The 16,186-nt window shown below is 49.6% G+C and overlaps 1 protein-coding gene across 1 annotated transcript in view; it reads left to right on the forward strand.

Moving 5' to 3' along the window:
- The first annotated feature begins 1,224 nt into the window (after positions 1-1,224).
- The window catches only part of LOC140200991 (F-BAR and double SH3 domains protein 1-like), a 69,147-nt gene continuing 54,185 nt past the window's right edge, over positions 1,225-16,186 (forward strand). The window contains exons 1-4 of the mRNA XM_072264628.1: positions 1,225-1,322; positions 2,359-2,713; positions 3,174-3,271; positions 12,236-12,281. Coding sequence (XP_072120729.1) covers positions 1,225-1,322; positions 2,359-2,713; positions 3,174-3,271; positions 12,236-12,281 — 597 coding nt within the window. The remainder of the gene's footprint in view (positions 1,323-2,358; positions 2,714-3,173; positions 3,272-12,235; positions 12,282-16,186) is intronic.

Genomic DNA, 16,186 nt, shown 5'->3' on the forward strand with positions numbered 1-16,186 from the left:
ACAGCTTCTTCCCCTCTGCCATCTGATTCCTAAATGGACATTGAAGCTTTGGACACCACCTCACCTTTTTTTAATATACAATATTTCTGTTTTTGCACATTTTAAAAACCTACTCAATATATGTAATTTATTGACTTGTTTATTATTAATTAAATTAAAGGCATCCGTTAGTCTTGCAAGACCATGGATCTGCGCCTGGAAAGTCTTCACTCTCCAGGGCGTAGGCCTGGGCAAGGTTGTATGGAAGACCAGCAGTTGCCCATGCTGCAAGTCTCCCCTCTCCACGCCACCGATGTTGTCCAAGGGAAGGGCAAGGGCCAATACAGCTTGGCACCAGTGTCGTCGCAGAGCACTGTGTGGTTAAGTGCCTTGCTCAAGGACACGACACGCTGCCTTGCTGGGGCTCGAACTCATGACCTTCAGATTGCTAGTCGAACGCCTTAACCATTTGGCCACGTGCCCACACTGTTTATTATTATTATTATTTTATTTTTTTCTCTCTCTGATAGATTAGGCATTGCATTGAACTGCTGCTGCTAAGTTAACAAATTTCACGTCACATGCCAGTGATAATAAACCTGATTCTAATTCTGAACTGGATCCTGGACTTCCTCACAGGGAGACCATAACCTGTGTGGATCAAAAATAACATCTCTTCCTTGTTGACAATCAACACTGGTGCACCTCAGGGGTGTGTGCTTAGCCCACTGCTCTACTCTCTCTATATCTGTGACTGTGTGGCTGGGCACAGCTCAAATATCATCTATAAATTTGCTGATGACACATCGACTGTGGGCAGAATTTCAGATGGTGACAATAAGGCGTACAGGAGCAACATAGACCAGCTGGTTGACAACTCAATGTCAGAAAGACCAAAGAGCTGATTGTGGACTTCAGAAAGGGTAGGATGAGGGAAAACATACCAGTCCTCACCGAGGAATCAGAAGTGGAGAGAGTAAGCAATTTCAGGTTTCTGGGTGTTAGCATCTGAGGATCTATCCTGGGTCCAACATATCGATGCAGCTACAAAGAAGGCATAACAGCTGGTATATTTCATTAGGAGTTTGAGGAGATTTGGTCTGTCACTAAAGACACTCACAAATTCCTACAGATGTACTGTGGAGGGCATCCTAACTTGCTGTAACAGTGTCTGGTATGGAGGGGGAGGGGCCTCTGCACAAATTGAAATAAGCTGCAGAAAGTTGTAAACTCAGTCAGCCCGTCATGGGCCACAGCGTCCCTAACATCCAGGACAACTTTGAGGAGCAGTGCCTCAAAAAGGCGGCATCTATTCTGAAGGACCCCATCACCGAGGACAAGCCGTCTTCTCATTGTCTGAAGACACACACCCAACGATTCAGAAACAGCTTCCTCCCCTCTGCCTCAGATCTCTGAGCGGACAATGAACCCATGAACACTGCCCCTCTGCTTTTCTTCTTTTCTCTCTTTTCACACTACTCACTTAATTTAACTTTAAAAAATTATACGTACTTCTTACTGCACTTCACAGTTTGTATTAGGTATTGCAATGTACCGAAACAACACATTTCACAACAGATGCCAGAGATATTAAACTCGATTCTGATAGCTACATTATTATGTGTTAATTTGTCTGCGGTGATACTAGTTTACATTGTGTGTGTGAGTTACGTGTACCGTGTTGTGCACCCTGGTCCGGAGGAACGTTGTTTCGTTTGACAGTATACATGTTTACAGTTGAATGACAATAAACTGAACTTGACTTCAACCGGAGAGGCCTCAGTGAACGGGAAGCGAGGGACGTCATTTGGAGGATGTATACAGGCTCATTACTCAGCAGTATCTACACCTCGAAAGTGTGCCTTTGGGAGGAAGCTTCAGACAATCTCCAAACCAAAACCCACAGCACAAAAGGGTGACGGGTTCCCATCCAGGGCCTGGTGACATGGAGGCCACTCTGCCCCCCAATTTTATACTAACCCCTTATCAACCCCATTTTCTTGCTGATCACCACGAAACCACTAGACGCTAAGACACAGGAGCAGAGTTAGGCCATTTGGCCCATCGAGTCTGCTCTGACATTTTATCACAGCTGATTTATTATCCCTCTCAACCCCATTCTCCTGCTTTTTCCCCACCCTCCACTTTAACCGGTAGACTATCCCTTCTTTCCTGCCCAGCTACCCCCTCCCACCATCGAGGGGTAGGAATTGCCTGCACGTAATTGGGATGCAGGAGAAATCCCGGAGCGCTCTTCTCCTACCCTCCCTCCCACCTCATCCTGTCCCACAATCACCTATCCCTCCCTCCCCCATCTGCCCACTCCCTCTCTCTTTCATCCATTCCCTCCTCACTCATTCTCCCCCTCCCGCCGCCGAGCGACGGGGCGGCGCTTCCGGGGGGGGGCGGAGCTACCGTGAGTTCGCGGAACCTCGCAGAGAGCGGAGTCCGCAGGCTGGCGACCGGAGACCGGGGAGGGGAGAGTGTAGAGTCCGGAGACCGGAGACTGAAGACTGGAGACCGGGGAGAGGAGAGTGCAGAGTCCGGAGGCTGGAGGCTGGGGAGAGGAGAGGAGAGTTCGCAGATCGGGCAGAGGAGAGTCCGGAGTCCGGAGTCCGGAGACCGGAGACCGCAGAGGAGAGAGTCTGGAGTTCGGAAGAGGGGGCCGTGGTGGGAGGAGAAGAGCCCGGTCGGTCCGGAGCCCCGGGACGGGATGCAGCCGCCCCCCAGGAAGGTGAGTGGAAGGCTGGAAGACAGGAGGAGAAGGAGGGGCGGAGGGAGGTAAGAAATTGGGGAGGAGGTGAGTGTTGGCAGGAGAGGAGAGGGCAAGGATGCGGGGGGAGTCTAGGGGCGTGAAGATGGGGGAAAGATAGGTAATGCAGAAGGAGGTGTGTGATGGGTAGGGGTATCGAGGGGGTAGGGGTGGTTGAGGGGAGAGGGGGAAGGACTGAGGGTGGGGAGTGTGGTGCCATTGAGGATGGTATTATCTCCTTCTGTCCCAAGTCAAGTGGAGAGGAGGGAGGTGGGGTGGTGAGGAGGAAGTGGGTAGGGAGTGGGGAGACTTACCACAGCACTCTGTTACACCCCCCCCCCCCCGTCCCGGAGCAGGTAGGGTGAGTGTGAGGGGGAAGGGGGTTGAGAGTGGGGAGACTGTAGCCACAGCCCTGTATTACCCCCTCTCTGTCCCGGGACAGGTGCGCGGGAGTCCAGATGTGAAGTTCAGCTTCTCGGAGCAGTTGTGCAGAGCCCAGAGCCGACAACAGCTGGAACTGGAGCTGCTGGAAGACCTCAGGTGGGAATGCGGGGGGGGGGGGGAGAGGGTGGGAGATGCACGGTAAGGAGAGGGGTCAGAGTGGAAGGGAGATTTGGACAGAGCCCTGCTCTAGTCAGGCAGGTCACTAATGCTTGGTTAGTGTCAAGTCAGAAGTTGCAGAAATTTCTCAGCAGGTCTGGCAGCGGCCTGTGGTGACGGGAGTGTCAGTCAACAGGCGTGGAGGTGGGAGCATCGGGCAGGGGCTGTGGTGATGGGAGCATCTCTGTGATCTGAGGGATTAACCATGGTCCTTTTCCTACGGACACTGCCTGGACGACTAACGTTCACAGACCTTTCTGCTTTTGCATAAGATGGATGGATAACTCAGCAGTGCTAACTTGTGTCTACTGAAGGGTCTCGGCCTGAAACGTTGACTGTTTGTTCCTCTGCTGCGATGCTGCCTGAACCTCCAACATTCTGAGTGTGTTGCTCTGGATTTGCAGCATCTGCAGAATCACGTGTTTCTGGTAACTTGGACCGTTTGCAGTTTGCGGAGAACCGGTCACCGTGTCACAGAATGATGGACTCGCTACCACACACACCGTGACACTACACTGAAGACTTACCCTTCCATGTCTTTTGTCCGACACTTCTCACACTTTCTCTGTCGTCTCCCGTCATGTCTGCTTCTCAGGAGACAAACCCGAACTCTCTCTAGCTGCAATCCCTCGTCCATATTTCAGGAAACCTTCCCAGCCTGAACTGGGACCTTCCTACCAATCAGCCCATCAGGTCTGGTCCACCATTCCATCGCGGCTGATTTATTCCCTCTCAACCCCATTCTCCTGCCTTTTCCCCAGAACCTTTGATGCCCTGACTAGCCAAGAACCTATCAACCTCCAGCTTTAAATACACCCAATGACTTGTCCTCCACAGCCATCCATGGCAATGAAATCCACAGATTCACCACACGCTGGCAGAAGAAGCTCCTCCTCGTCTCTGTTCTAAAGGGACATCCCTCTATTCTGAGGCTGTGCCCTCTGGTCCTAGACTCCCTCTCTCTAGGAAACATGCTCTCCACAGCCACTCTATCCAGGCCTTTCAATATTGATAGGTTTCAATGAGGTCCCCCCACCACCATTCTTCTAAACTCCAGTGAGTACAAGACCAGTGCCATCAAACACTCCTCATATGTTAACTCTTTCATGTCCTTCCTGAGCAACTGAGAAGATGCTGCCTGACCTGAGTTCCTTTAGCATCTGTGGAGGGGAATGGACAGTCGATGCTTCAGGTGCAGATGAAGGGTCTCAATCTGAAAAGTTGACTGTCCATCTCCCCACATGTGTGTTGCTCCAGCTCCCAGTGTTCTAAGGTCTCTTGTGTGTCTGATGTTTGATTTTATTTTATTTGGAGATACAGCATGGAACAGGCCGTTCGGGCCAACACACACCCCAGCAACCCACCTGTTAAACCCTCGCCTCGCCTCGTCTCATCATGAGACAACTTACAATGACTAATTACCCTAGGGACCAGCATGTCTTTGGAGCGGGGGAGGAAATGTCCTGAACTGCAGTAGTGTTGTGCTTCCATGCTATCCTAAAGTGAGTTTGAGAGTCCAGGGCCAGTGCCAGGTGATGGCAGGAACTGTGTGTGGAGACCTGTCTGAGTATGTGTGTGGGTGTGTGTACGTGTGCGTGGAGACCTGTTTTGTGTGTGTGGGGGTGGGGAGACCTGGGTCTGTGTGTGTGTGGATGTGTGTGTGTCTGTGTGTTTGGATGTGGGTAAAGGGCTTGTTTCACTGTTGTCATTGAATCCGGTTTAATATCACTGGCATATGTTGTGATATTTGCTGTTTTAAGCCCTCAGTACGTTGCAGTTCCTAGTGCAAAAAGGGAACAAAAATATTGAGGTAGTGTTGATGGGTTCACAGTCCATTTAGAAACCTGGTGGTGGAGGGGAAGAATCTGTTCCTGAAATGCTGTCTTCAGGCTCTTGCACCTCCTCCCTGATGGTAGCAGTGAGATGAGGGCACGTCCTGGGTGGTGGGGGTCCTTAGTGATGGGTGCCGCCTTTTTGAGGCATCGCCTTTTGAAGTTGTCCTCGATGCTGGGGAGGCCAGTGTCCATGATGGAGCTGGCTGAGTTTACAGGTTTCTGCGGCTTTTTTCCGATCCTGTGCAGCGGCCCCTCCGTACCAGACGGTGATGTAGCCAGTCAGAACGCTCTCCACGGTACAGCTGCAGAAATTTGCAAGACTCGTTTGTTTTGTCCCTGGCAGCCAATCAGAATAAGCCCCCTTTATTCCGACTCTTTACCTTCTGCCAACCAGCCAATCTTCTATCCGTGACGGTATTTGTCCTGTAATACTGCGGCTCTTAGCTTGTTAAGCAGCTTCACGTGTGGCACCTTGTCAGAGGCCTGAAAATCCAAATAAACAACATCTACTGACTCTTGATGAAGGGTCTCAGCCTGAAACATCAACTGTGTATTCATTTCCAAAGACGCTGCCTGACCTGCTGAGTTCCTCCAGCATTTTGTGTGTGTGTTGCCCGTTGTGTTCTGTGTTGTTCAGCCGAGCATTGTGGGCTCGCTGTGTTGGCGCTGGTGTGTCTGATGACACATGCGGGCTGCCCCCAGCACACCCTCGGGTCGTGGAGGTTCTAACGTAAAGGGCACTGTTTTTCAATGTGCATTGATAAATCTCAAACTGAAAGGTCAACTTGCTCCCTTCCAGCGAGATACAAACAGATACTTGTTGTCACATTGGAGAGAAGCTGGCATTTATTGGTGAAGAGGGAGCCTGCTTTATGAGAAGGGTGGTGTGGTGGTGAGTGGTCAGTGTCAGGTTTTGCAGGGCCGGCAATCTGAAGACCAGGCTTCAATTCCCACCGCTATTTGTATGTTCCAGTGGGTTTCCTCCGGTTTCTTCCCACATTCCAGACATGCTGCTTAGGGTTAGTGGGCTGTGGGCACGTTACTCAAACAAGCAGGAATATGGCAACACTTGTGGCCCACAGCACATACTCGAACTGTGGTCGACACATTTCACTGTGTGTTTCAATGTACAAGTGACACATAAATCTAATCTCTGATCTGTAGGTAAGTGGCTACAGGGCTGTAACAGTTATTGCAGAGAGTTGAAGGAAAGTTACCTCTGCTGAATCTTCGGCAAATTCACAGTATCTGTTGTGTGCACCTCAGATTGGGGAATATAGAATGGTACGTGGGTTGGGGATGGCTCTGACCTCGGGGGTGGTGGGGGTGGTATTGGCAAACAGGAGAATCGCACGAACATCTGGAGATCTCTGAGTTCTCAGCAGGTTTGTTAGTTCATCACCAGGACTGATCAAAGTCCAGAGAAAAGTATATTTAGTTGAGTAGTTAGTAGTTTTGTTTGCTACCAGCAAAACTACACCGTGTCTTGCCAACTCCATCTTGGGGGCTGGGGCGGGGAGCAGCCTTGGGCTCTGGACCAGCTGCAGCACTGAACTGTCTCCGTGACTGTGGCCTGCAGCCATTGTCACTCACCTCAGCACTGAACTGTCTCTGTGACTGTGACCTGCAGCCATTGTCACTCACCTCAGCACTGAACTGTCTCCGTGACTGTGACCTGCAGCCATTGTCACTCACCTCAGCACTGAACTGTCTCCGTGACTGTGACCTGCAGCCATTGACCTCAGCACTGAACTGTCTCCGTGACTGTGACCTGCAGCCATTGACCTCAGCACTGAACTGTCTGTGTGACTGGGACCTGCAGCCATTGTCACTCACCTCAGCACTGAACTGTCTCCGTGACTGTGACCTGCAGCCATTGTGACTCATCTCAGCACTGAACTGTCTCCGTGACTGTGACCTGCAGCCATTGTCACTCATCTCAGCACTGAACTGTCTCCGTGACTGTGACCTGCAGCCATTGTCACTCACCTCAGCACTGAACTGTCTGTGTGACTGTGGACCCACTCTGGGGAATCTGTGATTCACGTTCTCTCTGTTCTTTGTTTACTTTTTATTGTTCCTGCGATTTGTTCTTTTCTTTCACGTTGGATATTTGGTGGTCTGTTTTGCATGGGATTTCTCATGAATTCTACTGTGTTTCTCTGTTTTGTGGCTACCTGCAAGAAGACGACTCTGAAGATTGTATCCAGTATACATATCCTGATAATGTATTTTGAACTTTGATAGTTTGGGCTTTAATTGCAAGATGTGGGGATCGGGCAGAGGGTTGGGGGCTGCCATAGTTTTATACAGCTCAAGCACAGGCCCTTCAGCCCAACTCATCCCTGCTGACCAAGGTGCCTACCTGAGCTCGTCCCACTCACCTGTGTTTGACCCTCTAAGCAAGGGTTCCCACCCTGGGGCCTGCAGATCCCTCGGTTAGTGGTATTGGTCCACGGCATAAAAACGTTTGGGAACCCCTGCTCGAACTTTTCCTCCCCAGGTGCAGGTCCAGACATCTTTCTTTCTCACCTACAACTCAGCGGATCAGGCTGCATCTAGAGAGGGAAATAAACAGTTGACATTTCAAGCCAAGACCTTCACCAGGAGATGAAGAGTGTGTTCAATGGAACTATTTATTCATTTTCATAGACACTGCCTGAGCTGCAGAGTTACTCCAGCATCTTGTGTGTGTTGTTCTGTGTTTCCAGCATCTGCAGGATCTCTTGTGTTCCTTCTTCACCTTAAACCTGTGCCCTTTAGTTTTCGGCTCCCTAGGCTGGGACAAAGATGTTGGTGGACAGATCAGCCATGACTCAGTGAAAGAGTGGAGGCAGGCCAGGTAGAATGTACACAGCAGGGCTCCAAGGAGGCCAGAACAGTGGGATCTCGGAGCACAAGTACACAGTTCCCCGAGGGTGGAGTCTCAGACGGACAGGGTGGTGAAGAAGGCTTTCAGCACACTCACCGAAGGAAGGGCGCCACGGTAGTGTAGTGATTAGGGTGACGCTATTTCAGCTCGGGCTTTCCAGAGTTCAATTGCACTGCCGTCTGCGAGGACTTTGTACCTCCTCCCAGTGGGCATTGGGGGTTTCGTCCAGGAGCTCCTGTTTCCTCCCTCAGTCCAAAGACGGACCAGTGTTAGAGGGTTAATTGATCACTGTAAATTGTCCTGCAATCAGGCTAGGGTTAAATCCGTGAGGTGCTGGGCGGTGCAGCTCGTTGTGTCTCTAGATCAAAACAAAATAAAAGTTGGGAGGTTCTGGAATGGTTGTGCAGGATGTGGAGATGACTAGGAAATAAATATCCAAGGGTATCAGGTAATACGGAAAGATAGGCAGGAAGGCAAAGGAGGTGGGGTGGTGCTCTTAATTAAGGATGAGATCAGGGCGATTGTGAGATATGATATAAGATCTACGGAGCAGAATGTTGAGTCCATCTGGGTAGAGGTTAAGAATAGTAAAGGGAAAAAATCACTGGTGGGAGTTGTCTATAGGCCACCTAATAAAAACATTGCAGTGGCGATTAACCAAGAAATAACTGAGGCTTGTAAGAACGGAATGGCAGTTGTCATGGGGGATTTTAACTTCCACATAGATTGGGTGAATCAGGTTGGTCAAGGAAGTCTTGAGGAGGACTTCATAGAATACATCCGTGATGGCTTTCTTGAGCAGCATGTTAGTGAACCTACAAGGGAAAATGCCATCTTAGATCTAGTCCTGTGCAATGAGACAGGTAAGATTAACGATCTTGGAGTCAGGAATCCTCTTGGAAAGAGTGATCATAGTATGATTGAATTTCGCATACAGATGGAGGATGAAATAGTTAGATCTAAAACTAGTGTATTATGCTTGAACAAGGGAGACTACAACAGGATGAGGGAGGAGATGGCTAATGTGGATTGGGAGCACAGGCTATTTGGTAGGACAGTTGAGGAGCAGTGTAATACTTTCAAAGAGATTTTTCACAGTGCTCAGCAAAAGTATATTCCACTCAAAAGTAAGGACAGTAAGTGTGGGGAGAGCCAGCCTTGGATAACTAAGGAAATAAAAGATAGTATCAAATTCAAAGCTCGTGTACAAAGTTGCAAAGAGTAGTGGGGGACTGGAGGATTGGGAAAACTTTAAAAAGGCAACAATTAAACAAGAAATAAGGAAAGGGAATATAGAGTATGAAAGTAAATTAGCACAAAATATAAAAACAGATAGCAAAAGCTTTTATAAATATATAAAGCAGAGGAGGGTGGCTAAAGTCAACGTAGGTCCCTTGGAAGACGAGAAGGGGAAATTGATATTGGCTGATAAGGAAATGGCTGAGGCATTGAATGACTGCTTTGTGTCGGTCTTCACGGTGAAAGACACGTCTAATATGCCAAAAGAGGATGTTATGGATGAAGTGGAAGGTGAGGACCTCGATTAAAATCACTGTCACTAAAGAGATAGTGATGTGCAAACTAGAGGGCCTGAAGGTAGAGAAGTCCCCTGGTCCTGATGGGATGCATCCCAGGGTGCTGTGGGAATTGGCGGCGGTTATAGTAGACACGTTGGTAATCACTTACCAAAACTCTCTAGACTCTGGGCAGGTCCCGGCGGATTGGGAGCCACAAATGTCATGCAACTTCTTAAAAAAAAAATGTAGGGATAAGACGGGCAACTATAAGCCAGTTAGCTTAACATCTGTAGTCGGGAAAATTACATTAGATTATGAGGACACACAGTCCTCTTTTATTGTCATTTAGTAATGCATGCATTAAGAAATGGTACAGTATTCCTCCAGTGTGATATCACAGAAACACAGGACAGACCAAGACTGAAAAACTAACAAAAACCACATAATTATAACATATAGTTACAACAGTGCAACAATACCATAACTTGATGAAGAACAGGCCATGGCCACAGTAAAAAAAGTTTGAAGTCTCTCAAAAGTCCCACATCTCACGCAGACGGGAGAAGGAAGAAAACTCTCCCTGCCATGCCCGACCACAGTCCGACTCTGAGTCGTCCAAAAACTTCGAGCCTCCGATCAGCCCTCCGACACCGAGTACCAAGCACCATCTCTGCCGAACGCTTCGACCCCGGCCCCAGCCGCCAGCAGCAGGCAAAGCCGAGGATATTGGGGCCTTCCCTCCGGAGATTCTCGATCGCACAGTACCAGCGGCAGCGAACCAGGCATTTCAGAAATTTCTCCAGATGTTCCTCTGCTTCTCACGTCTGTCTCCATCAAATCAGAATTGTGCACGGCATCCTACTTACAAATACGATATCATTTCACCGGAGAGCTGTGCGTGCTGCGTTGCACCGCCATTTCTCATCCTGCCAAATGCTTGAAGCTGTCATTAAGGAAGAAATAGCGAAACACTTGGGAAGGAGTGGTTCCGTTAGACAGACACAGCATGGATTCAGAGATGGCAGGTCCTGTTTGACAAACTTACTGGAGTTCTTTGAGGACATAATGAGTGCAGTGGATAGAGGGGAACAGGTGGATGTCATATACTTGGATTTCCAGAAGGCGTCCGATAAGGTGCTTATAAATAAGATACGGATGCATGAAGTTGGAGGAAGTGTATTGGCATGGGTAGTGGATTGGTTAACCAATAGAAGGCAGACAGTTGGTATAAATGGGTGTTTCTCCGGTTGGCAATCGGTGGTGAGTGGGGTGTCGCAGGGGTCGGTGCTGGGCCCGCAGCTGTTTACCATTTACATTGATTTGGAAGAGGGGACTGAGTGTAACGTAGCAAAATTTGTTGATGACACAAAACTGAGTGGAAAAGCAAATTGTACAGAGGATGTGGAGAGTCTGTAGAGGGATATAGATAGGTTAAGTGAGTGGGCCAAGGTCTGGCAGGTGGAATACAAGGTTGGTAAATGCGAGATCATCCACTTTGGAAGGAATAATAGAAGAGCAGATTATTATTTAAATGGTGAAAGATTGCAGCATGCTGTTGTGCAGAGGGACTTGGGAGTGCTTGTTCATGAATCGCAAGAAGTTGGCTTGCAGGTACAGCGGTTATTAAGGCAAATGGAATGTTGGCCTTCATTGCTAGAGGGATTGAATTTAAGAGCAGGGAGGTCATGCTGCAACTATACAGGGTACTGGTGAGACCGCACCTGGAGTACTGCGTGCAGTTCTGGTCTCCATACTTGAGGAAGGATATACTGGCTTTGGAGACAGTGCAGAGGAGTTTCACCAGGTTGATTCCAGAGATGAAGGGGTTAACCTACGAGGAGAGATTGAATCGCCTGTGATTATACTCTCTGAAATTCAGAAGAATGAGAGGACATCTTATAGAAACATACAAATTTTGAAAGGGATAGATGAGATAGAAGTAGGAAAGTTGTTTCCATTGGTAGGTGAGACTAGAACTAGGGGACATTGCTTCAGGATTCAGGGAAGAAGATTTAGGACGGAGATGAAGAGAAACTGTTTTTCCCAGAGAATGGTGAATCTGTGGAATTCTCTGCCCAGGGAAGCAGTTGAGGCTTCTTCACTAAATATATTTAAGATACAGTTAGGTAGGTTTTTACATAGTAGGGGAATTAAGGGTTATGGGGAAAAGGCAGGTAGATGGAGCTGAGTTTATGGACAGATCAGCCATGATCTTATTGAATGGTGGAACGGGCTCGATAGGCCAGATGGCCGACTCCTGCTCCTATTTCTTATGTACTCTATCTACCTCTACCTCCTCCCCTGCAGAGCATTCCACACACCCACCACTCTCGGTGTGGAAAACCTACCTATGACATCCCCTGATACTTTCCTCCAGTCAGCTTCAAATTATGCCCATCGTATCAGCCATTTCCACCTTGGGGAAAGCCTTTGACTGTCCATTCGATCTGTGCCTCTTATCACCTTGTACACCTCTGTCAAGTCAGCTCTCATCATCCGTTCTGGTCCCTCTTTCTATTCGCTACCTCTCATCCTCCGCTGTCCGTGCCAAGGGTTGGAGCTGAGGTGACCTCTGCCACAGAGTGACCCCCATATTGGTTCCTGCACACCTGTTGTGAGATTGTTTTTCCATGGATGGGCTGGTGTTTCACACCGACCTCACTGCTGTGTTTTCTTTCAGGTCGTTCAGTAAACAGAGAGCAGCCATTGAGAAGGAATACGGTCAGGTATGCTCCCATGGCTCTGGGTCGGGCTGCCGCACGGCCTGCAGAAGAATTAATTATGGTCTTATGGTCTAATTCTGGGAATCGTCATCTCATAGACTCGCCCTGTACCCCACCCCTGCCCCGTTCACCAGCCCGTTCCCCACCCCTGCCCCGTTCACCAGCCCGTTCCCCACCCCCGCCTCATTCACCAGCCCTTCTCCCCACCCCTGCCCCATTCACCAGCCCGTTCCCCAACCTTGCCCCATTCCCCACCCCTGCCTCGTTCACCAGCCCGTTCCCCAACCTCGCCCCATTCCCCACCCCCGACTCATTCACCAGCCCTTTCCCCACCCCTGCCTCAACCCATTCCCCACCCCCTCCTTGTTCCCGGCTCTCAAGGTGTTGACTGGCCCATTACTTGCACCTCCATGTTCTCTGCCTCAGCCCACTTCCTGTCTCAGCTCAGCTTCAGACTGGATTCAGATTTATTTATCACAGTGAAATGCGTCGTTTGCGTTTACAACCAACACAGCCTTGGAGGGGCCGCCACACATTCTGGCGTTAATAAATCATGCCCTCAATGCTCAGCAGAACAGCGGAAACAACAACACAACACGCACCAAATGCTGGAGGAACTCGGCACGTCAGCAGCATCGATGGAAATTAATAAATAGTCGACATTTTGTGCCGAGACCCTTCATCGGGACTGGAAACATCGAATGTTTGTTCATTCCCAGAGATGCTGCCTGACCAGCTGAGTTCCTCCAGCACTTTGTGTTGCTTTGCATTTCCAGTGTCTGCAGAGTCGCTTAATTTACAAAGAGCGAAACAAGCCCCTGTCATCCCTCCCTCCCTCCAGCACACCTACCCTCCCACTCACCCACCCTCCAACCCTCCCTCTCACCCACCCTCCAACCCTCCCACTCACCCACCCTCCATCCCTCCCTCCCCAGCACACTCGCCCCTCCCTCCAACCCTCCAACCTTCCCTCCCTCCAGCACACCTTCCCACCTCTCACCCACCTTCCATCCCTCCCTCCCCAGCACACTCACCCCTCCCTCCAACCTTCCCTCCCTCCAGCACACCTACCCACCTCTCACCCACCCTCCATCCCTCCCTCCCCAGCACACTCACCCTCCCTCCAAACCTCCAGCCTTCCCGCCTCTCACCCACCCTCCATTCCTCCCTCCCCAGCACACTAACCCTCCCTCCCTCCAACCTTCCCATCCTCCTGCATACTCACCCACCTTCCCTCCAACCCTCCAGCACACCCACCCACCCACATACACAGTCCTCCATTCCCCACCCCATTGCCCTGGAGAACCTAATTCTCACACTGCTTCCTGATTTCTTTGAGGAAATAACAGGCAGAATAGACAAAAGGGAGTCAATATACAATAGACAATAGGTGCAGGAGTAGGCCATTCGGCCCTTCGAGCCAGCACGCCATTCACTGTGATCATGGCTGATCATCCACAATCAGTATCCAGTTCCTGCCTTATCCCCATAACCTTTGATTCGGCTATCTTTAAGAGCTCTATCCATCTCTTTCTTGAAAGCATCCAGAGACTTGGCCTCCACTGTCTTCTGGGGCAGAGCATTCCACAGATCCACAACTCTCTGGGTGAAAAAGTTTTCCTGAACTCCGTTCTAAATGGCCTACCCCTAATTCTTAAACTGTGGCCTCTGGTTCTGGACTCACCCAACATCGGGAACATGTTTCCTGCCTCCAGCGTGTCCAATCCCTTAATAATCTTATATGTTTCAATAAGATCCCCTCTCAGCCTTCTAAATTCCAGAGTATACAAGCCCAGTCGCTCCAATCTTTCAACATATGACAGTCCCGCCATCCCGGGAATTAACCTTGTGAACCTACGCTGCACTCCCTCAATAGCAAGAATGTCCTTCCTCAAATTTGGAGACCAAAACTGCACACAGTACTCCAGGTGTGGTCTCACCAGGGCCCTGTACAACCGCAGAAGGACTTCTTTGCTCTTATACTCAACTCCCCTTGTTATGAAGGCCAGCATGCCATTAGCTTTCTTAGTCGGTAGATGTTGTTTACTGGGATTTTCAGAAGGCCTTTGACCAGGTACCACAGGTGAGGCTGTTTAAGGGTTAAGAGCTCATGGTATTTCAAGATGGGTACCAGCATAGAGAGAGCATTGGCTGATTGGTGGGGGACAAAGGCTCGGAATAAAGGCACTGGCTGTCAGTGACGTGTCCTACCGAGGTCGATATTGGGGCCGCTTCTTTTCATGTTATATGTCAATTATACTGCTGATGGAAATGGTGGCTTTGTGGCACAGTTTGTGGACAGACTGGAGGTAGGTGGAGAGGCAGGTCGTGTTGAAGCAGGGAGACTGTGGAAGGACTTGGATTAGGAGAATACAGATGGAATGCAGTGTATGGTCATGACATTTAGTAGAAGGAATAAAGGCTTAATTCTGCTCCTATGTCTTATAGTCTGCCAAGCGCTTGGCTCTGAGTTCTTCCCATCTCCAGTATTGTCCAGTGATGGGGTGTTGGAACTCTCCCCAATCTTCTTTTAACTTCTGGCCATCTGCCAGGCTTCTTGATGGTTGTGTTGGACTTACTGTTAGCTGTGGAATGGGTAGGGCCTGCCTCTAATCACGGGCTCAGTACAGGTAGGAAGTGTCCCTGCCGGGAGGCAGCTATCATTGTAACCCACACAAAATGCTGGAGGAGCTCAGCAGGTCAGGCAGCGTCGATGGAGATGAATAAACAGTCGATGTTTCGGGCTGAGACCCTTCCTCAGGACTGGAAAGGAAGGCGGAAGATGCCAGAATAAGGAGGTGGGGGGGGAGGGGAAGGAGGACAAGTTGGAAGGTGAGAGGTGAGGCTAGGTGTGTAGGGGAACGAGACGAAGTAAGAAGCTGGGAGATGATAGGTGGAAGAGGTAAAGAGCTGAAGAAGAAGGAATCTGATAGGAAATGAGAGTGGACCATGGGAGAAAGGGAAGGAGGAGGGGCATTGGGGTGGTGATAGGTAGGTGAGGTGAAGAAGCAAGCGGCCAGAACAGGAAACAGGAAGAATGGGGAAAAATTACAGAAAGTTGTGGAAATATGCCATCATTGTTGTGGGCTGCCTGTCAATACGGGCAAGGCTTCTAGATCGTATTCCTCTGTTCTCTGGCACAGCCCAGTGTGAAAGGATGTTGCTTACTCTGCAGACTGACATCTGGCAACAAGCCAGCGGAACAATCTCTTGGACGTCTCTGGCCAATCCATACAGATCCATTAGGAACCTTGGCACAGCAGCCATCAATACATTGAGGCCTTCTGTTGCTCAAGGTCGACCTTGCATGCTGCATCCAAGGAGTCCATATGCAAGCCTTGAAACAGAGGAACAGAACCTGGCCATTCAGCCCATCGATTCTGCTCCGCCATTTCATCATGGCTGATCCATTTCCCTCCCAACCCCATTCCCTTGCCTTCTCCCTGTAACATTTCACGCCCTGACTAATCAGGAACCTTTCAAACTCTGCTTTAAATACGCCCAATGACTTGGCCTCCACAGCCACCTGTGGCAATGAATTCCACCGATTGGCCATCCTCTGGCTAAAGAAATTCCTCCTCATGCCCACTCTAAATGAACATTCTTCTATTCTGTGGCTGTGCCCTCTGGCCTTAGACTTCCCCACCACAGGAAACATCCTCTCCACATCCACTCTAACAAGACCTTTCAACATTCGATGGGTTTCAGTGAGGTCACCCCTCATTGTTCTGAATTCCAGTGAATACAGGCCCAGGGCCATCAATCACTCTTCATATGACCAGCCATTCAATCCTGGAATCATTTTTGTGAATCTCCTTTGAACCCTCTCCAGTTTCAGCACATCCTTTCTCAGACAAGGGGCCCAAAATTGCTCACAATACTCAAGTGAGGCGTCTCCAGTGCCTCAG

Source organism: Mobula birostris, chromosome 7, assembly GCF_030028105.1.
Source record: "Mobula birostris isolate sMobBir1 chromosome 7, sMobBir1.hap1, whole genome shotgun sequence".
Classification (NCBI taxonomy): domain Eukaryota; kingdom Metazoa; phylum Chordata; class Chondrichthyes; order Myliobatiformes; family Myliobatidae; genus Mobula; species Mobula birostris.